The sequence below is a fragment of the Ascaphus truei genome, chromosome 10 (genome assembly GCF_040206685.1).
Source record: "Ascaphus truei isolate aAscTru1 chromosome 10, aAscTru1.hap1, whole genome shotgun sequence".
NCBI classification, from domain to species: Eukaryota; Metazoa; Chordata; class Amphibia; order Anura; family Ascaphidae; genus Ascaphus; species Ascaphus truei.
Window position 1 is genome coordinate 30,342,099 of NC_134492.1, and position 26,608 is coordinate 30,368,706.

Sequence of the window (26,608 nt, forward strand, 5' to 3'; positions counted from 1 at the left end):
TCATTGCAGCCAAATACATTTTTAATTTTTCCCAGATTTTACATTTTAATTTATTCCAGCAAATACAGAAATGCCTCCAAAAATTTCCACAAAAAAAGTATATGCATGAATACACATTTAAAAATAACTATATAGCGACATTCAGCACACATTAGACACGATGAAAGAATAAGTGCATAATCCAGCCTTGTATGTATTATCTCCTAACATTCACTTTATGAACTAGATTTAGTTTTATTGCAAAAACCACAAAGTCTGTTTTTGGACATCCAATTTGCACAACCCTACACACCAACACCACTATGGGAGAAGACTTAACATTGTGCATCATTTTTGCAATACAATACAGTGCATAGAGCAATACAAGTTTCATTTTTTTTATTACAGGTTTGGAGCAGGGGGTCTCCGGAGCTGAACCCCATTAATTTCAGCTCTGGGAACCCGCTGCTTAAAGAGATACCGGTGCTTACCTCCATAGGGGTGCCGGCATCTGTGATATTTAAACGTCCTAGTCACGTGGGCCAATAGGAAGCCGCATTGGATGTCACGGCTTCCTATTGGCACGTGTGAAGCAGGATAATTAACACCGCCATTTCATTAGGCACACAGTTTCATTAGGCACGCAGAGATACTGGCACCGCTACGGAGGTAAGTATCTCTGGAAGCAAGGGCCCCCCCAAGAGCTGAAATTAACAGTTCAGCTCTGGAGACTCCCTGCTTCAATCCTGTAACAAAAAAAAAAAAAACACAAATGAGACCTGTATTGCTGCTTTAAAGAAATAAGATGTAAAACGATTTTAGATTGGTAAAAAAAAAAAAAAAAAAATCTATATATATATATATATTTTATTAACATTTAAAAGAAATTACAAATACTACGCTACCACACAGGCCAACACACTGCTGTGCATGCTCATGTCTCATCATAGTCACTGTAATAAAACAATATATTCTTTGTTATATTAAAATGGTAAGATCATCCATATTTGAAACAGTAATATAATTACAAACGTAGTGGCAGAACTTTATGCAGCCATTTAACTTAGTGGAACCTGCTCGGCAGCATTGGAAAAGACAGAGAATTTGTACAGTGTTAATTTTCCCACTGGTTTTATTTTAACGTTAAGCTAATTTAATAGCCAGATGCATGTTGACTTTGCTTACGGATTTACCTTCTAGCAGCTTGATATATAATATATATATATATATATATATATTATATATATATATATATTATACCGCAAAATACATTTCTTAATGAGTAAACTATTATTGCTGTAACAAAATGTGATTTAGAGCTAGTGCCATGTCGTTATTGGAATAACCTCTGCGAGGAGCAGTGCCACTTAGGACCAGAGCGAACAACTGATGGTCGTTAAGCCTGTTTCAGTGCAGTTGGGACCTGTTAGTTAATGCAAAGGTCAATAGGTCAAAACCAGGTGGGGGTTTTTCTTCTTTGTTTTTATGAGATTCTTGTCCAGGGCGATTATCAATCTTGTTTGCTCCATTTCAGTGATAAAATAGTCAGATAGGCAGACATTCCTCTTCATGTCTCTGCAGCAGCTAAGGTTAGGGGCACAGTGATGAGTATGGGATGAGGCATAGATAAGGGTAGTAAAACCCACCTGTCAAGTTAATAGGATTTTAGGATTATATGCAGCAGTTTGGCTTATTAGGAGTTTGTTGCCACAGTTCTGTGAGGAAGTCAGAATGTAACTACTTGGTAGCACTCTGTCTCTAAGCCCCAAACAGTATATTTTATATTATTTTTTTTCAATAAAAAGGTGTTTTTAGAAATTACCATATCACCTATCCCAACACTTGTGCAGGGGAATCTATGTACTGTACTTGGCCACGACAGTGGCATATCCCGTGCTAATCGAGGTCTACCCTGACATAACACAATTATTATTACTTCAGGCGAGTGCACACTAAATGGGGTCTTGGATACTGCCCCACCTCTGATAGCAGTACCCACACACTCTTTTGTTCAAAGGTTTACATTGTACATTAAACAATAAAAAAAAAAAAAAAGTACCATCACTAGGCATCAATTACCTCGTTTAAAGCTTTAACAACATAATTCACAGTTATTAGCTAACTTTGGTCCCATGTGAGGCTGCATCTCTAAAAACAAAGGTCTAATTATACTGCAACAATTAATCTATTTTTGCACTGTCCTTTTTCTGAAACAGAAAAGTAAAAACCGAGACATTTTAATGGTATCTGACTTCAGAACAATGTGGTCGTGAAATAACAGGACTTTCATATGGCTGAAAAGGTGGCTTAGTGGTCCTGGATTGTATTTCATACATACTCATACAATTCAGGGCAAATGCTTCTCACGTTTGATGTATAATACAGTAAGCACCTTCTGGCATCTAAATGCAAGACTAAAGATCTTGAAAACCAGAGCTGCTTTTTACTGTGTCCAAGCAATACTTGATACTAGTGGTAGGCAACGTGATAAACCTCAAGGGCCACATATGGGGTCTTTAAAAACCCTGAAAAGGAGCGCTGGTGAATACTGTTCCACTCGTCTCCTTACACTGGGAACTAGTGAGGAGCACTGGCCATTAGGCAGCTCTAGGAGTGGGAAGAAACTACAATCGACACCAGCAACATCTGCACAGGGGGTGAACAGGCTGCTGGGATGACCCAGTGGTTTAGTGCTACAGGTGAAGCACCTAGGGCTGCTGGTTGCCCACCAATGCTTTGCTGGAGTGAGCCTGCAAAGTATTACATGGTAATGAGCTACAAGGCCCATTCAGTAGCCGATTTAACTGTAGGAACCACCAACAAACTAAAGAGCTTCTTCAACGACTCACATACAGTATGCTACAATAGTCAACTAGTCAGAAAGGAAGGAAAACTCACTACAGTACATGTCTGTTTTCTTTGTCAGAATGTATCTTCTGTTCTGTAAACATGTTGGCTGCACAGATACCGCACCGATGCTGGAGATTGTCTCATTTGGTCTTCAGAATATCATTATTTTTCATGCAAAAAGGCGGTTATTGGTTGTGTCTGAAGGAGAGTCAGTGGGATTTCTTGTCAGAGAAATCATAGACTTAAAGAAAAACCTTCCTTTTAGCTTGCAAAATGTAACCTTTTGATTTTATAATGCCACGGGTTTTAACTATCACCGAGTATCGTAGAATCCACATGGGTGACCACTCACTGGCTCTACATTCCTGGACACTCTCTTGGAGAGCTTCTTGGAAGTTTTCTTCAGAAAGGAGTTCTGCATTGGTAGAAGTAAAAAACAAAAACACAGAAGACCAAAGTATTATATTTATTCATGGTATACTATATAAGCACTTACATTATTAATACCATCTGAATAGGTTATTCGTATAAAGATAGATGTATGGTATCTTCTGCACTTACAGTGAGGTGGCACTGCTGCTTTAATGCCTTGGCAATAGAAACATGGCACTTACCTTTGGGATCACTGTGGGTTAGTAACTGAATGTCAAACTGTTTTGCAAACGCAGTTAGATCTGGCGGCATTATGCAGCAGGATGCGAGATTCACTTGGTTGCTGTTTGGTTTTACCTGCAAGTACATGGTCAACTATTAGTAGGAACATTTTCTTTAGTACTTTCAACAGGTGCCAGGGTGCATTGTTTTCCAAAGAAAGCAAACGATCATCCTTCTCTGACAACAAACATGCAATATAAAGCAATGCTAAAGCTTCTTCTAGAGCAGGGCTGCACAACATACGGCCCCCGGGCCGCTTGCGGCCCGCCTGGCGCCTCTCTGTGCGGCCCGCGATGAGATTTAAAAAAATAAAATTGCGGCGATTCCCCGCGGTCCCGGCGCGCATGCGCAGGGCCCGCTCCCCATCCCTGCTGTCTTCGCAACGTGGGACGGAGGGGGAAGTAACAGCCAGCTGAGCTCTTCTGCGGCCGCTTCCCCCCCTGATTCCAAAGTGGATATGTGCAGGGGGTGATGTGAGGCGCAGGGGGGGGGGTGATGTGAGGCGCAGGGGGGGGGGGGTGATGTGAGGCGCAGGGGGGGGTGATGTGAGGCGCAGGGGGGGGTGATGTGAGGCGCAGGGGGGGTGATTGGAGGCGCAGGGGGGGTGATTGGAGGCGCAGGGGGGGTGATTGGAGGCGCAGGGGGGGTGATTGGAGGCGCAGGGGGGGTGATTGGAGGCGCAGGGGGGGTGATTGGAGGCGCAGGGGGGGTGATTGGAGGCGCAGGGGGGGTGATTGGAGGCGCAGGGGGGGTCATTGGAGGCGCAGGGGGGGTCATTGGAGGCGCAGGGGGGGTCATTGGAGGCGCAGGGGGGTCATTGGAGGCGCAGGGGGGTCATTGGAGGCGCAGGGGGGTCATTGGAGGCGCAGGGGGGTCATTGGAGGCGCAGGGGGGTCATTGGAGGCGCAGGGGGGTCATTGGAGGCGCAGGGGGGTCATTGGAGGCGCAGGGGGGTCATTGGAGGCGCAGGGGGGTCATTGGAGGCGCAGGGGAGGGTGGTTGGAGGTGCGGTGGGAGAATGATGTGAGGTTCAGGGGGGGAGAGTGATGTGAGGTGCAGGGGGGGAGAGTGATGTGAGGTGCAGGGGGGGAGAGTGATGTGAGGTGCAGGGGGGAGAGTGATGTGAGGTGCAGGGGGGAGAGTGATGTGAGGTGCAGGGGGGAGAGTGATGTGAGGTGCAGGGGGAGAGTGATGTGAGGTGCAGGGGTGGAGAATGATGTGAGGTGCAGGGGTGGAGAATGATGTGAGGTGCACGGGGGGAGAAGGATGTGAGGTGCAGGGGGGGTGGGATGTGTGTGGTGTGCAGGGGGGTATTGTGTGTTTGATGTGGAGAGGGAGTATTATGTGTGTGGGTGAGGGGGAGAGATGGGGGTATGAGAGATAGATGGGGAGTATCGCAAAGGTTGATAGTGAGGGGTTCTGGGGGAGATATGAGGATGATGATGAGGGGTGCTGGGGGAGATATATGAGGATGAGAGGTGCTGGAGGAGAGATGAGGAGAGATGATGACGATGATGATGATTTTACCCGTGCGGCCCAAATTTTTTTTCCTTGGAGCAGTTCGGCCCTTCTCGCTTTACGAGTTGTGCAGGCCTGTTCTAGAGGAACAAAACATTATTTGGATCTCACTATTGCAGCTGCTGAATACCTCGCCCAGTGCCCTCTCACCCAATCAATCAAAACAACAGAGACCTGCTGCTGGTTATCAGGGTGAATTAGAGGGATAGTGTGTGGCCATTACAGAAGACCAACCTAAAAAGAGTAAGGCTGCGCTTATAGTGACGGCGATGTCGCGGAAAAACATGCATTGCCGCCGTCGCGTGCGCTTATAGTAAGTGCAACACAAAATTTGGAAGCCGGTCAAATTTGATTTTTCAGAGGCTGTCGCCACATGTGACAGCCTCTGAACCAATCAATGGCCAGGTCGCTTGCGACGTCGATGCAAAGCGAAATACAACTTTTGCGGCTGGCGACGGGTGACTTCATCCGTCGTGCACACACTAAGCGCGGCCTAAAAAAACAGGATGCACAGATTGGGGATTCACTCCTATTTTCACCAAGACTAAAAATATTACAGTAGCAGGGACTAATTTGGTGCAGGCACGCCATTGAGTGAGGTTTATCTGTCAGAACAAGTGCCAAGTTACTCCACCCATAAATATTTTCACTTCCAGGAAAAAAATAACAGTAGTCTGGCAAAATATGCTACATAAAACCCCCCACAACTATATGGATATTTGTATAAATATAATCCAGAACTACGAGAAATTGTAAATTTATACCAGCTCAAGCCAGAGATTCAGCAAATCAAGGTTACATTAGGCGTATTGTTATGATGCTAGTTAGATTGTTAAATGTGAGAGGATAGATGTATTCAAACAAGCAAACAAACAAACTGCAGTGTATGAAGTTACTGAGTTTTTCTATACATGCAATACCCAAAACAAAGCTTAATCTAAATAAAGGCTCAAAGATAATACATCCTATTATTACTGGGGCAGCTATGCTACTTGCACCCACTGCCACATTACGCAGAGCCTCACCTGTGCCCAGAGGTAAAGCTGTTCCAAGAGTGGCTTATCTAAATCCGAGGTTCCTATAGCAACAACTTTCTTGTCCTGAACCAGACTTTCGAGTTCTCTCCAGTAGGGCTGCAAATGCTCCAAGGAAAGATTGACTCCGTCTTCCAGCGGGGGCGGTGCGATGATTACAGAATCTAGCTGGGCAACGCCAAGAGTGGAACACGCTGATGGAACAATGAGGGTCACGTGAAGAGCAGTGGTAATAAAACAGCTTTGCTTTCTTCTACCAACAAAGTGGTGAAGAGATCAAGTAATGCCCCATGCCCTTTCCTGCCTAGTTGAATGAATAAAGCCAATGTTCTCCCTCTCGATGCACTTAAATGGAAGGGGAAAAAAGAATGATTAAACTGAAGAAGTTTTATGGATTAAGTTAAACTATGAAATCATTCTTTTGGGGGAGGTTGTTGCCAAAGTGAACACGCGCGTAGATGAAACAGTATTTCCCTCCCAAATGTGTTCTGCATTTAATCCTTACTTGGACTTTCACATTTCACAAGCAGAACTTTCACGTTCAAGTAGTGTTTGCATACGAACATCTCATGTACGTCAGTGTTTCTAGCAGAGTCAGATAAGGACAGAGAACATGTGAGCTATGGTTTTCACACCCTCTGGCCAGTGGCCCACTCTTCTCAATGGAATATGTGATCAAAGAACTTGTAAACATAACAAGTAAAGCTATCACAACAGGCGTGTCTTAAACAACATGTTGTACAGTATGCACAAACAGTCACCTCAACCATTGCAGCTTTTAGCCAATTCAAACGGACCATTTTAATTTTCCGAACCAATACAAAAGGAGGTTTATAGTTAGTTTTTTATTCGTTAAGTTCGGAAGATTCAAGCCGATTCAGAGTTTAAAGAATAAGCCCCAAACAAGTAACAGAATTACTGAAAACAGTAATAGCTGCATAGGAAACCAAATGACTGGGTGAAACATAAGGGCATCGACATGACAAGCTTTGTACATACAATGCTATTTTAGTCAATCCTTGCAATTATTTCCAGAATACACTTTTAAAATTCAAAACTGACAAAATACCATCAACCTCTCAATGGGACTGTATTGTTGCACGTGAATTTTAGAATATATTTTGATATTGAAGATGAATATATATATTACAGGATTGCTTTGAATGTGGGCAAATCTATTGAATTAAAAACACACAAATAATGCCCCATCTCCAGCATACTGGGCCGGCAACGCATTTCATCTCAAGAGAGTTTGAAATGGGAGCTTTTAAACAGCTATTATTGGCAGCCTATGTTTGTTAATCTGTTGTGTGCACTCAGTCCTTCCGTGCTGGAGCCACGAGGACTGCCAAATAAATGTTTGTTTCCAATGTACTTTGCTTCACCATTTCCATGTCTTTGGACACCATAGGCTTTATTTAAAGGTCTTTGCAATCTGAGGTCAAACCAGGTCACACGACTAGGTTCACATCCCTGGTCTGTTCTCTATGGAGTGAAATTAAGTTTAGTACGGAGGAGCTCTCAGCAGCTTTCTATACCAGCCTGTCCATAGATTCACTCAAACAACCATACACATATGTATTTCAAGGGACAGTCCCATGTAGGGATTACATGAGCCATTCAAGTCTGCAACTGTTTTAATTTTCATATAGGATTGAAGCGGGGTCCCCGGCGTTAAACCCCATTAATTTCAGCTCCGGCTACCCCCTGTTTCTGGAAATACCTCTGAAGTATCTGTCGACACGATAATATTTTTTTTGCCTCCTACTCAGTGCTGACGTTGCGTGAAGGTGGATCACAACACACAACAAAGCTGAAACCGGCATGGTTAGAACATATACATGTTGTTGCAACTTGAACCCTCTCAGTGCCTCAGGACATAGCTACACCATCATGGGGTCTGGCACTCAGGAGGCACCGTGGCATAACAGCTACGTCCAAAAATCCTGCTCGTTCTCCTAGGGGAGAGAGCGTCCTGCGCAGACGCAATCTGAACTGAGGGGGAACGAAAGGGAGGTGACTTCTTCCCTTCTGTCCCGGCCACCAGTGCTGGAAGCGATCACGTGACTGTTTCTCAAAGCAGTCACATGATAGGAGCGCCGGAGGGTCTGTTTCACTCTGGGCGCCCAAACGGTTAAAAGCAAAAACACGTGAAAACCACAATATAAAAACAACCTTTTCTTTTTCTAATCTTGCCACCGTCTGGAGGTTGTTTGTTTGTTTTTTTTTTAGAGGACCTCTCATAAAAATCTATAGTTTACAGACAAATTGAATACATGCTTATTACATACTTTCTCAGGAAAATGTGTTACAGTTTTTGGTGTTTAATCCTCAGCAATATGCTTTCAAATTAATCGGGCTTTATATCTTCCCTGGCAAGGAAAAAAACAGCTTCACAGGATACGGAATAGCGGACAGTGCACTTTTACCCTAATCATACTGCAGCTTACAAGGGTGTCCTATTTTGGATCTGTTCCCCAATAAAGGATAAGTTCTGTTTTTAAACCAATTAACAGTTAAATTCACTAATTAGAGGGTTCAATAGAATTTAGCGCTTTTTTTAATGCTGTATACCAGTGTTTTTCAACAGTAGTTCAGAGGACTCTTTGTGTTCCCCAAGCATCCTTAAAGGGTTTTCAGGTTTCAAATTTTATTTATTTATTTTTAAAATTGAACCAAATACAGAAAAATGTACAATGCATCTGGTCTCAGACGCGCTATTAGAGAGGGTTGGGGTTCCATACAGTGCATCTGATCTCAGACGCGCTATTAGAGAGGGTTGGGGTTCCATACAGTGCATCTGATCTCAGACACGCTATTAGAGAGGGTTGGGGTTCCATACAGTGCATCTGATCTCAGACACGCTATTAGAGAGGGTTGGGATTCAGCAGAATTTTACATAATTATAGGGTTCTGAAGAAGAAATCCTCCCAGGAGAGATAGGTGAAGCACAGCAATTGGGAAAATGAACAGGGAGGCGGCACACCAAAAAATAAAATAGACCCAATTTATTCCGTAGTGACAGAGAGAAACATCCAAACAGGGGCCAGAAAAAGCACTCTTCTACCTTTTCATTTCCTGCTGCACTAATATTGGACATATGTCTGTTTGCTTAATTATAGGGTTCCTTAACAAAAAGAAAGGTTGGAAACCACTGCCATAATATGACCGTCTGTCAGTGTAACACTATAACATACCAGGTTGCCTCATTATAATAGATGTTTTTAATTTTACAAATCTGATACAGCTCATCCTCGTTATAATGCGATCCGTTACAACGCGAATCCGCTTATAACGCGATGCAAGCGTGGCTCCCAATTTTCGTATGAATACTTTACAACACGATTATTGGTATCTTAAATACTGTACTTTATTGTACAATGCATACAATTGTACATTATTTCTAACGCGATCCGCTTATAGCGCGATGCGATTCTTTGGACCCCCAGCACAGCGTTATAAGGGGGTTGAGCTGTACATGGTTTAAGAGATGTAATATTTCAAATGCTTGTGTGTCTGGGAGGTTAGAATTGAGCTCGCCCTGAGCCCAGGCCGGTCTGCAGGTTACTATGATATCTGTTGTTATTTGTCAAGAAGTTATCTCAGAAAATGATCCAGTTGACTTATGTTTAGAAAACTACATGGAAATCAAATGGTGTTTTTGAGCAAGAGACTGGCTTTTAAATTGCCAAACAGTTTACGTTTAGCTTCATCACTAATTTTTACAGCCAATGTTGACACCAATGAGGTAACATGATACTACAGCCACTTAAACATCTATAACGTAAACCGTGTCAGGGAATCCATCTTAGTTTTGCCCATGCCTTATGCTTACAACATCACAGTGAAAGCAATACTACTACTACAGTATTAATAATAATACTAATGGAGGGTTCTCTGTAGCAGTGACTGCTGTGGGAAGGTTTAGGATAGGGGTGGCCAACTCCAGTCCTCAATGGCCACCAACAGGTCAGGAATTAGGGATAGCCCTGCGTCAGCACAAGTGCATCAGTCATTGACTGAGCCACCTGTGCTGAAGCAGGGATATCCTGAAAACCTGACCTGTTGGTAGCTGTTGAGGTCTGGTGTTGGCCACCCCTGGTTTAGGCGGACAAAGACCGTGGTGCATGACCGACGGTATCCGACACGCTTGATGACAGCACATACAAGATATTTACTTCTTCACACTTACCCAGATCCACGGCGTGCTTTATTGACGAAAGGACAGACCCCACAATAAAGAGCTTGGCTGTAAACAGAAATACACAGAGCATTAATTAGAACACCATTTAAAGCTCATATATTGCTCAGTGCAATTTTAGTGATCAGTAATAATGCGTGGGACAGTTCCCCAAACTGACGCAAAGGATAAAGAGGACCATTATTCGAGGCAATGAAAGTTATACTTTTACTACAAAAACAGCTACATACAAACTTTAGTCACTTATAGAAATGAGTATATACCATCAGAGCAGCTGGCAGGACCCAAAACAGTGGGGTCGTCAGCAGGGGGGCATGGGACAGCAGTCTTGTCGGTTCCCCCCTCCCCCCCTATAAAACTATGGTATATATCGTTTTCCTTTCTTACCTGATACTCTCATTTCTTCTCTTTCTTCAGGGTTTATAGCCTCCATTGCCTGAGATACCGCACACTCCAGGGCATGTGGGGATTCCTGCAAAATAACAAAAACATTTAAAGCCCTCCATCTTAGGAAACATGCTAAGTATTCACACAACTGGGGATTAAAATGCCTCTATTGAACTTGAGTCATTAAGCCTTTTGTAATAAAGAACTCAGGAAGTTAGGTTATCATCTGGTAATACCAGCCAATAAGCCATTTTACCCATATGGTCATATTACTTCATGATAACAGAACGGTACACTTGTTTGATCTCTCACTGAATTGAGTCTTTGATTAACAAATTTATCAGTCAGTTCAAACTTCCGCACTAGATTCACTATACTAGGCAACAGCACACCTTCATAGTAAATGGATCGATAACCATTTAAAGCCCTTATGATGTACATAATACAACAGAGGCCCTTTTAACATACCAGATCCGTCATGGGTAAATGGAGCGGTCGGCCCGATTGAAACTGAAGTGAAGCTCACTCCACTTGTGTCCCCCGCCGGCGGGGATATCCGACATGTGATCCCTGCAGGAGTGACCACATGACCGCAAATGCCAGAGGTCTGGTGCCTCCAGCACTTAAAAGATTAACCAATGGAGATGTTTCAGAATGGTGCAGTTTGCCCGGAACGCGGACCAAACATTTGTATCTGGGTCAGTTTGCGAACAGCGACGTGTGTAATTCTTGGCTTACATTTGCCACCGTTCCCTTTGGAGCAGGTTAAGGAAGGAGGTGAATGCCACCGTAATCTGGCGGTTTTGGAGCAGAGAAAGGAAAACTGCCCCCGTTACAGGTGCAACTTTTGATTCATCTCATAATATTGTGCTGACTTTCTCCTGCCCCAATCCCTCCTATAACCCCCTCCCCAAAACACAAATAGCGTAAGTGGAGTAAATTGGGTGCAAAAAAAAGGATCAAAGCCATTGATACATTGATGCAGTCACGCAGTATTAAAATGACAGAATTAGCACACGTTTTTGGAGCAATGCGACACCGGATCGGTATCCCAGCAAGGTCTTGCAGTGTGGCACAAACTAATTACACGGCAGGTTAAAAAGGCTTCAAGCTACAAAACATATCACGGTTCTTTAATTCTATTCAATTCTACTTAGGATTGCACCTTCAAATGGACAATACCGCTGAACATAACAACATAGGCTCAATGCAATAGAGGCCACAATTTGAAGCACTACTTGGGACAGCACGTGTTATAATGTAAACGTCTTTGCTGCTGAGCTCAGCCGAAGCTGCCGGTAAATCATTTTAAATCAAAATCAATGTGTGGAGATGTAGCCGCTTGCCTGGGAAAGTTCCTTCCAGCTGCTTGCAGTGAGCACGTTTCCTAGGATTACAAATCATTTCAAGTGCTGTGTAAGTTAGAGAACTCACTTCAAGGATCAGAAGCTCGTCAGCCTAACACACAGTGACAGGGGCACCTCCGTAAAAACAACCGTCTGGCTCCAAACAAAAGGACTGCGGCTAAGTATGAGCAGTCCAAGTGTGACCCTTCTCTTTCACTGATCACTGCATGTCAGCGCTGACACATCCATAGGAAAAAAAAACAAACTTGTTGCACACTAGTGTATATAAAATCTATGGTAATATTTATGTTGAAACTGATCACATTAAAACTATCCCGTATTTGTCAAGAGAAGTTATTCTTTACAATTACACTTTGAAACAATGCATGCAGTCCCTCCTGTGGGCGTGCTCCTGCAATTGATTTTTAAGCTCCTTTTCTATTATAAAATGAATACACAACAAAGTTACTGAGTGCACATGGCATCTTACGGGCATTTCAGGGAACTTTAAAAAATGTCAATCTCTCCTAGAACCAAAGTGAACTAATTACAGTGACATGTTTAAAGTTTCTCATCTGTGAAGCGCTATGTACATTAATGGAGCTATACAAATAAAGACATACATACAGGTAATTAATCAAAACAATTTTTTTTTTAAACCAAATCTGTTACCTATATGTATTTTTTATTGGTTTTTTTTAAAGTGAGACTTGGGAGAGGTTTGACTGTCCTCTTGCTAATCCCTTTAGTGTGATGTCACTGTATGATCAGCAAGTGCTTGTACAGCCCGAGTTCCTCTCCTCACCTTCCCTTAACTTTATTGGTTCTCCAATGAGCACAGGGCAGGCTAAGAGTAAAGAAAAACACTTGATTGACAAACCCTTTCCCCCTTCAGAGGGACCTAAAAAAATAAAACTGGCCAACTATATGAGATTGTAGTGTTTTCTTAAATGTGCAATCTGGATAATGCTTTACTAATTGTCTCAAATTCCCAAAGATGTTTAGGTGGCTCTTGGCACAGATGTAGCCAGCGGTATTTGCACTAGCTCAACATCAAAGCTGGAGAGTCGTTTAACATGAGATTTGATGCAGCGCCATTGAAACAAAAGGCTGGACATTATTTAGCTTTTTCCTTCCAATATTGACAGATTAACAAGGGCAATAACGTTGGGTACAAACGAAGACCAACAATTTTCTAGATTTTGGAGAGTGACTACTTTTAAATGTATGTATGTCTTTATTTATATAGCGCCATTAGTGTACATAGCGCTTCCCAGTAGTAATACTAAGATTTAAAAGTATATTTACCATCCAGTTACAATGTAATTGCTCTTCTGTAGACCTAAATCATTACTGTGATCTTTAAATTGAAACTCAATTCTTACCGCACACCTTCCATAGATCTCTGGTGTTTCTCTGATTGTAGCTTGTTGGTGCTGGCTAGAGTGTTGGCAAGAATCTCCGCTCCCCCATCAAACAATGAACATCAAACTCAAATCTCCTCTTATTCAATCACAAGTCTCTTGGGCTGCGCTTATAGTGCCGGCGATGGCGCGTCAAAACAAATGCATTGCTTGGTCGCGATCGCTGCAAGTCATCTCAATTTGATTTTTCCAGAGACCGCAGCCTGACGTCACCGTCACTATAAGCGCCGCCTTAGTTGAGTCTACCATATAAAGTGCAGAATTCTATATGAAACACAACGTTTTGGGGGAAACCCCTGCAATATTGTACCTGAAGCTGGGGTTCCCCCGAAACGTTGTGCGTTTGATATAGAATTCTGCACATAAATAAATGGTTGAAAGAGTCAACTAAGAGACATGTGATTGAACAGTGCGGCGAACAAGAGGAGATTTGATTTTTATCCTTACAGTAATTATTAACTTGGAAAAGGGCATGAACTAGGTGAATCAGTGACCAGTTTTACATTCATTCAAACTGATTGTGATCTTGCACCTACTCAATAGAAACATGAAAGAGACTATGGCAAGATCTGCATACAGCCCCTCTATTGTGTGAACAGTGTGACCCAATCCTAGTTGTTAACTCAAATACAGTAATACAGGGGACAGGGCAATGAATCTCAGGTTGCTAAGGAATGAGAATTAAAACAAAAACAGAACCAAAACCTACTTAAAATATAAACATAGTTGACAGGTCATTAGAGTGCTGAATATGCCGGATGGGAGGGTTTTGTTTTTAAAATAGTAGATTCCATTATTTTCCCCCCCTGTGCCTATTGCCCTGGGGTGACCCAAATGCATATTTGTAATGTTTGGAGAGTGTATTACACGCAGTATATTTTGAATAGATACAAGTTCTTTATGTTAATATACAGTCTCAGCAGTTTTACGCCAGCATTTGGACACCAAGGATAAAACCTCAGAGGCCATTGGGTGCCAATGCAGAATAAATCGGACTGAAAACATTCTGGTGAGGATTTAAAGGACTGAAAAAAGGCCAAGGGCCATATTTACCAAACAGTGCTAAATAGGCTTCACCCTTCCAGTGCCGGACGTAGTACAGTTTAGTAAAATCTTTCTTTTGCACAAACCTTCAAATAACGAGGAGTCAAATTGAAGACATCTACATGAACACTAATTCTATACCATATGTTTTAGTTAATATACCTATATCATTAATATAGCTTGGTCAAAGATGCAGCATTGAAAGTATTAACCGAAAAATTGTTCCTGGCACAAAGGGATTCATTACAGAAACAGCAATTACCTGCACAATTTCTGGGCTGATCTTCAAGCTCCATTCATTCAGAGTTGTTCTGATGCAATCTTGAAGCTATAAAAGATAGATATTGTATTAGAATTAGCTTCAGTGCAAAAACCTCAACCTGTATAAAAAATAAATAAAGCAATGGATTGATTTAATGGGAGGCAAGTACATAGGCTGTGTGTACAGACATTATAGTATAAGCATAGAAACTATGCTCAGATTAAAGCAGCAGCTCCCTCGGTCAGTGTCTGTGCTACAGCACCAAAATAGGGACGTACCTTCAATGGTGCCACAGCACCGACTCATTTAACGAATACAATTGATTAAATCGCATCATAGAATCGCCTAGCTCATCTTTATTATGCATGTATACCGCAGTATAAGCAACCCACTAACGCAGGCAGCACCCAGGAGTTACTCTATTACTTGACAGTTACTACATTAGGACTGTGTTTTATTCCGAATCTTGTGCTATTCCCGGTGGCAGAAACATTTCCATCCCGGAGAAAGCGGGCGTTTCGGAGGCGTCTGCAGGAAGTGTGGAGCAACGCCCTTTTTGCACAAGCTCTCAAACCGCTCTACAGGACCCCGAATGACCAGCCAGTAGCTTATTCAGAGTCAACTTAGATGCATTCACTGGTGTGTAAACACGCTGGTGCTTCCTACAGCCTGGTCCTGCTGCGGATCCCTGACCAAAAGGTCTCAGCTCCAGAGTTAAAGGAAAACAAAATAGAAATGGAAGGCGGGGGAACATTTCCATGTATCGGGTGCAACTCTGGCAACGAAATGGCAAGTTTGGAACTGGGTCTAATCATAGCTTTGCAAAAAAATATTTGCAGTGTAAATATATATTTTTCTACCGCTTGGTACCTTCATACGATAACATTCAACATCCCAGCAAGGTACAAAGGCCTCATTGTACGAATTATTTAATGCCAAGGACAATCCAGTGTGTTCATTCAAATATTTATTCACTGGAAAATATAGCCCTAAAAAACATACCTAATCAGTAACTTTTGTTAGAAAAAAATTTGCTAGAATAATTTTACTTATTCCTTCTTCATAAAGATTCCAATACTTCAGAAGATTGTTGTCCAGCAGACAAAGTTATAGTTTATTCTTACAGTGTTACTTAGAGATAGAATTTCTATCATAACATGCTCTTTCAGATGGTAATCATAGAACAAAGACAGCAAGAAACCTTTGTCTCTCACATTGCAGCTTGATGTTTCTTGCAAAGAGAGGAAGAGAGGAAGCTGATCAGGGTACAACTGTATTTATTGATCACTAACTCCACCCCCATTTCCCTCATGGTTTCTAAGGCCTCGGCCAGGGTGGCGCTGAGCGGGCAGGCGAGCTCACGCTGGCCGCTCTGAAACACATTGCGGTAATGTGTGTGGCCAGCGTGAGCAAGCGCCTGCGCATGCTTGGCGCTTAGATGATTGCAGAGCAAGCAAATTTGATTTTGCCGCTCACAAGCGCATCACGTGAGCGGTCCACCCAATGAGGGCGAACCAGCTCTGTGACGTCGTAGCCTCGCCCCCAGTGTGCGCGCACCTAGCTGACCACGAATCGCCAGGCCGAGCAGGGCGCAGTGCACAAGCGCCAACGCGCTCGCTCCCTGCCTGGCCGCAGCCCAAGGCTACGATTGTACAGGAGCTGCTGGGCGATGCGATGTCGCCGCTGCGAACCGGCAAAGCAGCAAGTTGAACTGCAGGCAGGAGGCAGCAGGAGGAGACAGGGAGGCTGAACCGCTCACGCCCCGCGGCCGTCGCTCCTGGAAAACAAAATCTCCTCTGCCGTTTTGCAGTTTGGCGCTGCGCGGCCGTCGCGAGGGGTTTGTTTGATTTCATTGGATTCATGCTATTTGTTTTTTAGCTGCGCGTGCCGCCGGGCGATTTAGGTATAATCACGACCCAACAAAGAACTTTTCATGTTAGGATTCGAGTTGTGATAGCTAAGCCAACCTCCAACATCTGTTAGGGCTCGTTCAGGCTGCCAGCTGAGGACTCGGAGGGAGGGCGGGAGGCAGGCAGTGCTGGGAGTTTGCTGGGCGACATGTGATTATCCCCCAGCAGACTTTTCAGCGTTGGGGAGGGGGCGGGGCTACAGACGGCAGGGTAAAAGTATCCAAGCTGCAGTCATGAAATCATTCTGAAGAATGATTTCATTGGCTGCCTTGGTCCCTGTGACGCTGCTTCAGCTCCAAGAAACGAAATTTTCGTTTACTGAAGCTGTCGTCAGCAGCAACTCCTGGCTTCGGAGGCAGGGCAGTAGCTACCCTGACAACAAGTATTCAAATTGAATACTTTGTTGCTCACGGCAGCACGCACGTCAGCACGCCCTGCCCCCGAAGCCAGCACCCTGAACGAGGCCTAATGCATTAAACCTTAACTGCAACTCATCTCTTTTGGCTACATACGAATTCTAAATCTTACAACATATTCTCATTCATACACTTTAATATAAAGTTCTCCTTCAGCAGAAGATTCATCCAGAGGGCAGGTTTTTTTTTTAAGACTATAAAGCAGTGCTTTACATATGTTTTAGAACATTATTAATGGGGAATCCTGCTTTTTTGATTACTTCAAATGGACCAAGTTAAACTGGCACGGATATGTTTAATACCATTAGTTGATCGATGGTTTAACTAAAAGTCAGAATCGTATTTGTAAATTAACTTAAGTTTATCCTGGCATTATAACCTGAATTTTATAATGGGTTTTACTGCCCTTATCTCTCACTTCTCTTATTAATCACGGTCCCCTTTTCTAACTGGCTCTCAGACATGCAGCGGGAGCAAAAAAATTAGACTCTTATCACTTGAGTGGCGTAAACACAAGTGACAATCACCCCCACCCAGAAACCATCTGTAAACTAAGGAAATGATCAGACTTTCAAAACATGAATTACAAATAATTCTACTTGTCTAATTTAGTTTCAAAAATGTAGTTTTAACCTATCACTATTAATCCTAAACAGGACTGTACCTTTAAATAACTTTTCTTTATTTAACTGGCTTTCCCTCCTTATTCTATCCAAAATCCTAATTATAATTGGCCCAATTTTAATGAAAAACATGGGATCGGCCTGCATGAGTAGCAATGGTGAGTAGCGCTCACGCGGCCGCCCGCGCCACCGGGCGCAGCGGGTCCCAGCCGTTACCCACCTCAGTACTGGGGACTGGCCAGGTCTGCGGGCATACAGGCGTTACAGGTGGCTATACAAGACAATGTTTTTTCTAAACCAGCATGTATGTGTGGGCTCAGTTGCAACATAATATCAAAGGCTTTTTATATCATGTGTTAAAACCGGTGTGATATTGGCAGATTACATGTATTACAACTAATGAGCATTTTCTCTCAATAAATATGGTGCTATTTTTGCACCTGGGAGTTTTGAACGAAAGATATATTTTTTATTTTAGAGTTGCACACTGAGGAGGTTATAAGGGGGGTTTGGCACGTTTCCCCTTACAGGGCTTAGGGCAGGCACATGATCCTGTCACATTGCGATGCAGCAATGTCACAATGGGAGGCCTTTCTGAATATTTTCTACAGCTAAACCGACTTTATCTACCAGAGACTCTCACATCCACCACCAGTTTAAGTTCGTTCAAATCTAAGGCTGTCTCACATTTTAATCTGGTCTGTAACCGTTTCATACGCCCATAATATATTTTATCTTTAACTGTGCATACAATGTCTTGTATATAATGTATACCCTGTTCATTTATGGAACTGTATATGTAACCATGTATTATTTGTCTTAACTCTGTGCCCAGGACATACTTGAAAACGAGAGGTAACTCAATGTATTACTTCCTGGTAAAATATTTTATAAATAAATAAATGTATAATTCCCTATTGAAACCACTGATGTACTGATGTAAACAATGCCTTCCCTCCCACACACATTTTGTTCGTCCACCTCTTCGATTTAAGTTTTACTCCCTCCAGGTCATCATGAGGGCGTCTCAATTCGAAGCGAGTAATTGCAGAGAAAGTTAGAACTGCCGTTTAAAAAAAAAAAAAAAATCACACACACACACACACACACACACACACACACACTAAATATTCCTGTATATTCATTTGCATGTCTTAGACAGGTCTGCAACCCTGTCTTTCACCATTATCACCCAGCACTTCCACTGCAGCAAAGGATTCTGGGAAATGACATGCAAATGAGCACACAGTGCCACCTTTTATCTCAAGCTCACATTACATGAACAACCAATGCATGCTGCTTTAATGTGGTGATTACCTACTCTTTAATCTCAAATGAGCAAATGTCAGCAACCAACCTCACACTGATGATACCCATCAAGGTTGAAACATGTCTGTGAGTGGGTTTGCTGACTTTGCATCTCCCAAGCCCTTGCTTAAAAGCTGTGTTTAAAGCAGCATGCATTGGCTAAGGGTTGCTCATGTAATGTGAGCATGAGATAAAAGGTGGCACTGTGTGCTCATTTGCATGTCATTTCCCAGAATCCCTTGCTGCAGTGGAAGTGCTGTGTGCTGGGTGATAATGGCGAAAGACAGGGTTGCAGACCTGTCTAAGACATGCAAATGAATATACAGGAATATTTACAGTTGCTATATGCTATACTGTGGAGGGTTTTTGTCACTTTTTTTTACCCACCATAACCTTAATAAATGTGGTGTGTGTGTGTGTGTGTGTGTGTGTGTGTGTGTGTGTGTGTGTGTGTGTGTGTGTGTGTGTGTGTGTGTGTGTGTGTGTGTGTATATATATATATATACTAGCTGAGAGACCCGGCGTTGCCCGGGATGTAATGTTCCCGTTCCTCTCTCTCTCCTCCCCCCTCTCTCTGTTTGTCCCCCATTCACATCAATCCAGTCCCCCCCCTCCCTCCCTCCCTCCCTCCCTCCTTTACAGCTTCATGTAGCGTGTGTGCGTCAGTCACTGTGTGTTTGCGCGCGCGTCAGTGAGTCTGAGGCAGAAACACAAACACACACAGACTGACTGACGCACACACAGTCAGTGTGTGCCTCAGTCAGTGTGTGCGTGCGTGTGTGCGTCAGTCAGGGTTTGTGTGCGCGTCAGTCAGTGTGTGCGTGCGGCAGTCAGTCAGTGTGTGTGCGCGTGCGGCAGTCAGTGTGTGTGTGTGGGGGTGTGTGCGCGTGCGGCAGTCAGTGTGCGCGCGTCAGTCGGTGTGTGTGTCAGTCGGTGTGTGTGTCAGTCGGTGTGTGTGTGTCAGTCAGTGTGTGTGTCAGTCAGTGTGTGTGTCAGTCAGTGTGTGTGTGTCATCAGTGTGTGTGCGCGCGTCAGTGTGTCAGTAAGTTGTGTGTGTCAGTCAGTGTGTGGGAGGTGATGTGAGTGGAGCGCCGGGGAGGGGAGCGCCGGGGAGGGGAGCACCAGGGAGGGGAGTCAGGGGAGGGGAGGCGTCAAAGGCGGGGAGGCGTCAAAGGCAGGGGGGGGCGTCAAAGGCAGGGGGGGGGGGCGTCAAAGGCAGGGGGGGGGGTGTCAAAGGCAGGGGGGGGGGGGCGTCATAGGCGGGGGGGGGGCGTCAAAGGCAGGGGGGGGGGCGTCAAAGGCAGGGGGGGGCGTCAAAGGCAGGGGGGGGCATCAAAGGCAGGGGGGGGGCGTCAAAGGCAGGGGGGGGGCGTCAAAGGCAGGGGGGGGGGGCGTCAAAGGCAGGGGGGGGGCGTCAAAGGCAGTGGGGGGGGGCGTCAAAGGCAGGGGGGGGGGCGTCAAAGGCAGGGGGGGGGGCGTCAAAGGCAGGGGGGGGCGTCAAAGGCAGGGGGGGGGGCGTCAAAGGCAGGGGGCGTCAAAGGCAGGGGGGGGGGGCGTCAAAGGCATGGATTCCTCCCCTTGCATTTCCTCACCTAGCAGCATTAAGTCCCTGCCGCCCTCCTCCTGCTCCTCGGGGATGTTGAGCCGTAGAGAGCGTGCTCTGGGAGGTAGGTGGGGAGGAGGGGGGGTGGTGGGGAGGAGGGGGGGTGGTGGGGAGGAGGGGGGGTGGTGGGGAGGAGGGGGGGTGAGGGGGGGGAGAGGTAGGGGGGGGAGAGGTGGGGAGAAGTGGGGGGGGGGAGAAGTAGGGGGGGCGACACACGCGACACCTACCTGTAGTTCCGGGCGCCGCCATCTTCTCACTGGGCGCCGCAAGGGAGGAAGGGGGTCCTTCCGGGCGCCGCCATCTGTTCCAGTTGGAGCGGCGGCGGAGAGGGAGAGAGGTGAGTTGTAGCGGCGAGGGGGAGAGAGACCTGGCGTTGCCCGTGAGTAAAATTTCCCGCTCCCTTCTCTCTCCCTCTTTCTCCGTGTTCCCCAGAGGGGAGGGACGAACAGTGGACAGGAGGGTGTGGGGACGGACAGTGGACAGGAGGGTGTGGGGACGGACAGTGGACAGGAGGTGGGGGACGGACAGTGGACAGGATGGGGGGACAGTGGACAGGAGGGACGGACAGTGGACAGGAGGGGGGGGACAGGAGGGGGGGGCAGGAGGGGGGGACGGACAGTAGACAGGAGGGGGGGACAGTGGACAGGAGGGACGGACAGTGGACAGGAGGGGGGGCAGTAGACAGGAGAGGGGGAGGGGGGGGTGGACAGGAGGGGGCAGTGGACAGGAAGGGGGGCAGTGGACAGGATGGGGGGCAGTGGACAGGAGGGGGGGGGGAGGTGGACAGGAGGGGGGGGGCAGTGGACAGGAGGGGGGGGGGCAGTGGACAGGAGGGGGGGGGGCAGTGGACAGGAGGGGGGGGCAGTGGACAGGAGGGGGGGGCAGTGGACAGGAGGGGGGGCAGTGGACAGGAGGGGGGGCAGTGGACAGGAGGGGGGGCAGTGGACAGTGAGACACACACACACACACACACACGTCTCTGTTGATGCGCCCTTTCTCAGTTCCGTTTGGCGCCGGAGGTGAGGGAGCGACACCTACCTGTACTTCCGGCCGCCGCCACCGTCTGACTCGGCGCCGCGAGGGAGGAAGGGGGTCCGCCATCTTACGCGCCGCGTGGCAGCTGCCTGTTCCCCCGCCGGGGGTACGGGAGAGGTGATTTGGAGCGGGGAGAGGTGATTTGGAGCGGGGAGAGGTGATGCCGCTGGGGAGGGGGAGAGTTCAGTTTGAGCGCCGCTGGGGAGGGGGAGAGGTGATGCCGCTGGGGAGGGGGAGAGTTCAGTTTGAGCGCCGCTGGGGAGGGGGAGAGATGATGCCGCTGGGGAGGGGGAGAGGTGATTTGGAGCGGGGAGAGGTGATGCCGCCGGGGAGGGGGAGAGGTGATTTGGAGCGGGGAGGGGGGAGAGGTGATTTGGAGCGGGGGAGGTGATTTGGAGGGGGGAGAGGTGATTTGGAGCGGGGGAGGTGATTTGGAGGGGGGAGAGGTGATTTGGAGCGGGGAGCGGTGTGTGTGTGTGTGTGTGTGTGTGTGTGTGTGTGTGTGTGTGTGTGTGTGCGCGCGTGCGTGTGTGTATATATACACCTTTGGCCCGTCACTCCGCCTCAGGCCAATGAGAGGTGTGGGGGGCGGGCCAAGGGGGTGGTGTGTGTGTGTGAGGCCAATGAGAGGTGTGCGGGGGCGGGCGGGCCAAGGGACCAATGAGATTGCCCCTAGGGACACCGGACATCCAGGCAGGCAGGCAGGCATGCATGCATGCATGCAGGCATACAGTGCTTTCACTAATATAGTATAATATATATATATATATATATATATATATATATTCCCCATTCAATATGTGCATCAATACAATCTGCACACTGACAAGTGATTAGTTAAGCTGCAGATCGATCCGTTCTCCCGTAATCGACCGCTTGCTCCGGGTTATTTAATTCAGTTCTTGCACAGCATTCTGGGCAATGTAGTCCTGGAATATGATTGACTGGGCAGTTAATAGATACAATTGGTGCACTGCTAGAGAGAGGGCGGGGCTCAAGAGCCAGAGCCTATCAGAAGGGGAAGGGGCTGTCACTTTGGAAATGCTTCCTACATTAGAAACATTAAAAATATCTTTAAAACATTATTTTTTTTTTTTTTAAATGCTACAAGTATTTTCTCATACTACAGAACTGATTATTTAAAAAAAAAAAAATAGTTAGTTGGTAAAACAATACAATAGAGGTCGGTTTTAAAGATTAGGAACACAGTTAATCCTATAGTTACTTGGTGACAGAACAGTGGAGTTCTTAATTCAGAGCAACGTGAAGGAAAATTGGTTTAAACATTAAAATGATTGAATGAAGACATATGTAGCCTAAAGTCAGTAAAATGCTATATAAGTCAACATCAGAAATGTATATTCAGAATCATTATCACCAAGCTGCAGCTGAATCATTTAACAACCAGGCTGAAGATTCTCCCCTCTATAACCAAATTCTATGTGCCTGAAAACCTGATGTAACTGACTGAAATGATGCTGCAAAAGAGGTTTTCTAAGGTCTCTGAATAAATTGAGTAAAGAACCGGACTGTGGACGATTTGATATATCACTGAAAGCCGGACATTTATTTGCACCCATCTAATGAAGCAAATATTCAATTCTTAAAAACAATCTGTCTATATGCATACCCAAAATTTGTATTTTTACGGTCTTAAAATCAGAGTTCAGTGGTTGCTGTACACACACACACACACACACACACACACACACACACACACACACACACACACACAAAATAACAAATAATACAGAGGAATACTTCACCCAAAATCTGATTCCATGATGAGACAGCACAGCAGCAACAGCAATCAATTCAATATATTGTTCATAACGCAGAAGCCAACGTTTCTGTCAACTTTGGGATCTTCAACAGTTGCTTCACTGTTGCCGCTGTGCTGTGCCTTGTTTGTGTGCATATCTTTATTTATATAGCGCCATTCAGGCACATAGCGTTTTACAATACACGTGACATAATGTAACACAATGGGAATAAACGCGCCAGACAAAACTATAGGAAAAGGAGTCCCTGCCCCGAAGAGCTTACAATCTAAGTGGTAAGTAGGACTTACAGAGGCAGAAGGAGGATGTTCTGGTAAGTGCTTCTGCAAGGGGCTAAGGTCTGTGTATAGGAGATGTATAGTATTAGCAGCAGAGCTACTAATTAAAGAGGTCCGTTTTAAGAAAGGTTCTAAAGGTGGAGAGACGGTACCAGTCGGATATTGGGGGCATTCCAGAGCTGACGGGCAGTGAGTGAGAGAGGTTTTATGCTGTAGAGGACTTTAGATACAAAAGGGGCAGACAAAAGACATCATTCATCTAATCATAATCTAATCCAGGGGTGCGCAAAATGGGGGGGGGGCGTGAGATTTGTTGGGGGGGGGCGCAGCTGTTACAGAGGTCCCGTGCTTCCCCGAAGGCATTTAAAATAAATGCCGGGCATCGCGTGAGGCCTCTGTAAATTTTACCTACCTTGCCTTCCAGCGACACATCTCCTTGGCAACCTGGCGTCAAATGACGGAGCGGGGTCACGTTGTCATGGCAACAAGACGTCACATGACACCAGAGCCGTGCAGGGGGCGTGTGCTGCAGAGGAGACGGGGGGCGCATGAAGAAAACTTTGCGCACCCCTGATCTAATATAATATATACACACAGGTTTTTTTCTGTGCATTAAAATAAAACTTCAGTTGTACCCAAGATATTTGCATCATATCAGCTTTACGACTTCTGCATACTAATGCACCAATAGTCTAAGTTACACAACCGAGTATGCTGCCAAAGCAGATCTACAACAGGAAGGAGGAGAAATCAAAGAAACAGCAAGTCATCGTGACAAGAACACGTGCTGAGGGAAGTGAATGAAAACTACTCTGTTCCACAACACCAAATCCGGTGAACTGACCCTCACGAGTGTAGAGACGAACTTCCCCTTCATTAACAGCCGCAGTGAAACCTTAGTTCAGGGGTGGTCATCTGCGGTCCTCAAGGGCCACCAACAGGTCAGGTTTTAAGGTTATCCCTGCTTCAGCTCAGGTGGCTCAATCAGTGCTGAAGCAGGGATATCCTTAAAACCTGACCTGTTGGTGGCCCTTGAGGACTGGAGTTGGCCACTCCTGCCTTAGTGCATTTGCTGAGTAACTAGAACTAGTTTCTGAGCTCCAGAAATTGGTTCTTAAATCCCAGCAAGGTGAAGGTTGTGCCCTGCTCTAGCCAGCATGCTCTGGGTTTTCACACCTCAGCGTGCCTTGCATTAAGCCTAAGGCTGCGGCCCCGCTAGCGCTGAGCGGGCGGTGTTTGGCGAGGTGACTTGCATATATATATGGAAGTCCCTGCTCACGCGATGCGCGCGTGCACACACGCGATGCGCTTAAGTAAATAAAAAATGTATACTTACCCGCTCGCTCAATATTCACCAATGCCGCGCCCCTCCTCCCCCCGCGCGTGCAAGCAGACGCAGGACACCCGCCACGCATGCTTTGAGCGCCAGCGCGCTCAGCGCTAGCGGGGCCGCAGCCTAATAATACACTGCAAAGTGCAGACCCCCGTACTTGCAGTGCAAAGTAAAAGGTTTTAATGGTTGAGATGAGCGAACCATTGGCGGACACTGGGGACATTGTGAGCGACCCCTACCATCATTATCTGGGCATTTCTTGGTAAAGTGTGTGGGGTTCATGATATATCGCTGACGGAACTCGCCAATGCTGCGAATGTTCGTTCATATGGGAGGAAAAAATAAATTAAAAGGAAGCCTTTAACTATGGTAAAAAGAATTTAGCAAAATGTTTGCTTATCTGGGAATTTATCTAACATTTTGGAATACTGTGAACAAAACAAACTGAAACATTACACATCTCTACTCATCCGGGCCACTTAATTCACTAATATTATGGAAGGTGCCATTGCTAGACATGCACATGTCTGCCTCAAGCTGCCAGACAACTGGTTCCTACTGTACACATACTGTAGCGCCCCTGATCCCAGGATATGTGTGCATTGCTCATGTATGATCAGACACCTGTATTTAGGCGTTCCATCATATGCAGGGGAGTGATCAAATGTATGTGAGGATCAGACCACAGGTCCCCGCATGTGCTTGGTGGCAGATCCCTGCATGTATGTGCTTGGTGGCAGATCCCTGCATGTATGTGCTTGGTGGCAGATCCCTGCATGTATGTGCTTGGTGGCAGATCCCTGCATGTATGTGCTTGGTGGCAGATCCCTGCATGTATGTGCTTGGTGGCAGATCTCTGTATGTGCTTGATGGCAGATCCCTGCACACCGTGTGTAATCCTCTCTGTGATCCCATGCAGTGTATAACTCTCTCCATGATGATCACCACCCCCTGCCCGGTCTATATATGGATGATTCACCTCTTCGCTGGGTGTGACCGCACACTTCTTCTTCAGGCGCCCCCAGTTGAGCAGGTTGCCGGTCTGCAGGTTGAGTGTGCCCGCCTGGTGCAGCAGGGTGCGCGCCGCGGTGCTGTCCGTCCCCATCAGAACGCCCAGGGATGTATCGCTGCACTGTAGCCGCTGTGCGCCTCTCGCTGCCACCCTCTCCTCTGCAGCACCGGACCCCGGGCTGTCTAATGACTTGGCAGAAGTGCAGCGAGGAATACAAAGTGCTGTGTAACTGTGACTCACCACCGGCCCCTGCACACACAGCCCCGCAACATGTGCAGCTCCCACTGCCGGACACACGGCTTGTTATGGTGCAGCCCTGAGCAGCGCCCTCTGGTGCCCGGCGTTCAGGACCACAGTGTATCTGATAACACACAACAGGGTATTTCTGGAGGTGTCTCCATGGGGTTCAACCCCCAAAAATATGTACTTGTGGATCCCAGACAGTATAGTGGGTTCCTGTGTTTGTGTGGGGACTATGCACTTAGTAAGGTCCCAAACTGCACCTTAGTGTGAGGGTGTGTGAGGGTGTGTGGGGGTAGAGCTGTCAATTACAGCAGGAGCATCCAAAGTCACTCCCCACAATGCTTTGCATCAACAACAGCAAGGCATT

General features: G+C 46.0%; 1 protein-coding gene across 1 annotated transcript; it reads right to left on the reverse strand.

Moving 5' to 3' along the window:
* Positions 1 to 26,309, reverse strand: GCLM (glutamate-cysteine ligase modifier subunit). Its single transcript, XM_075616436.1, has 7 exons — positions 25,966 to 26,309; positions 14,700 to 14,765; positions 10,624 to 10,708; positions 10,228 to 10,284; positions 6,027 to 6,229; positions 3,444 to 3,558; positions 1 to 3,244 (listed from the first exon to the last, which is right to left on the reverse strand). Exons 1-7 carry the CDS (start codon positions 26,089 to 26,091, stop codon positions 3,072 to 3,074), a joined length of 825 nt encoding a protein of 274 aa, XP_075472551.1. The 5' UTR covers positions 26,092 to 26,309; the 3' UTR covers positions 1 to 3,071.
* Between the last annotated feature and the right edge of the window lie 299 nt (positions 26,310 to 26,608).

Excerpts from the sequence above, each read along its gene's own strand:
- GCLM (XM_075616436.1), bottom strand. The coding sequence starts at position 26,091 with ATGGGGACGGACAGCACCGCGGCGCGCACCCTGCTGCACCAGGCGGGC. Across the intron at positions 10,285-10,623 it reads AGAAGAAATGAGAGTATCAG|CCAAGCTCTTTATTGTGGGG; the intron begins GTAAGAAAGGAA and ends TTCTGTTTACAG. Across the intron at positions 3,245-3,443 it reads AACCCACAGTGATCCCAAAG|AACTCCTTTCTGAAGAAAAC; the intron begins GTAAGTGCCATG and ends CTACCAATGCAG.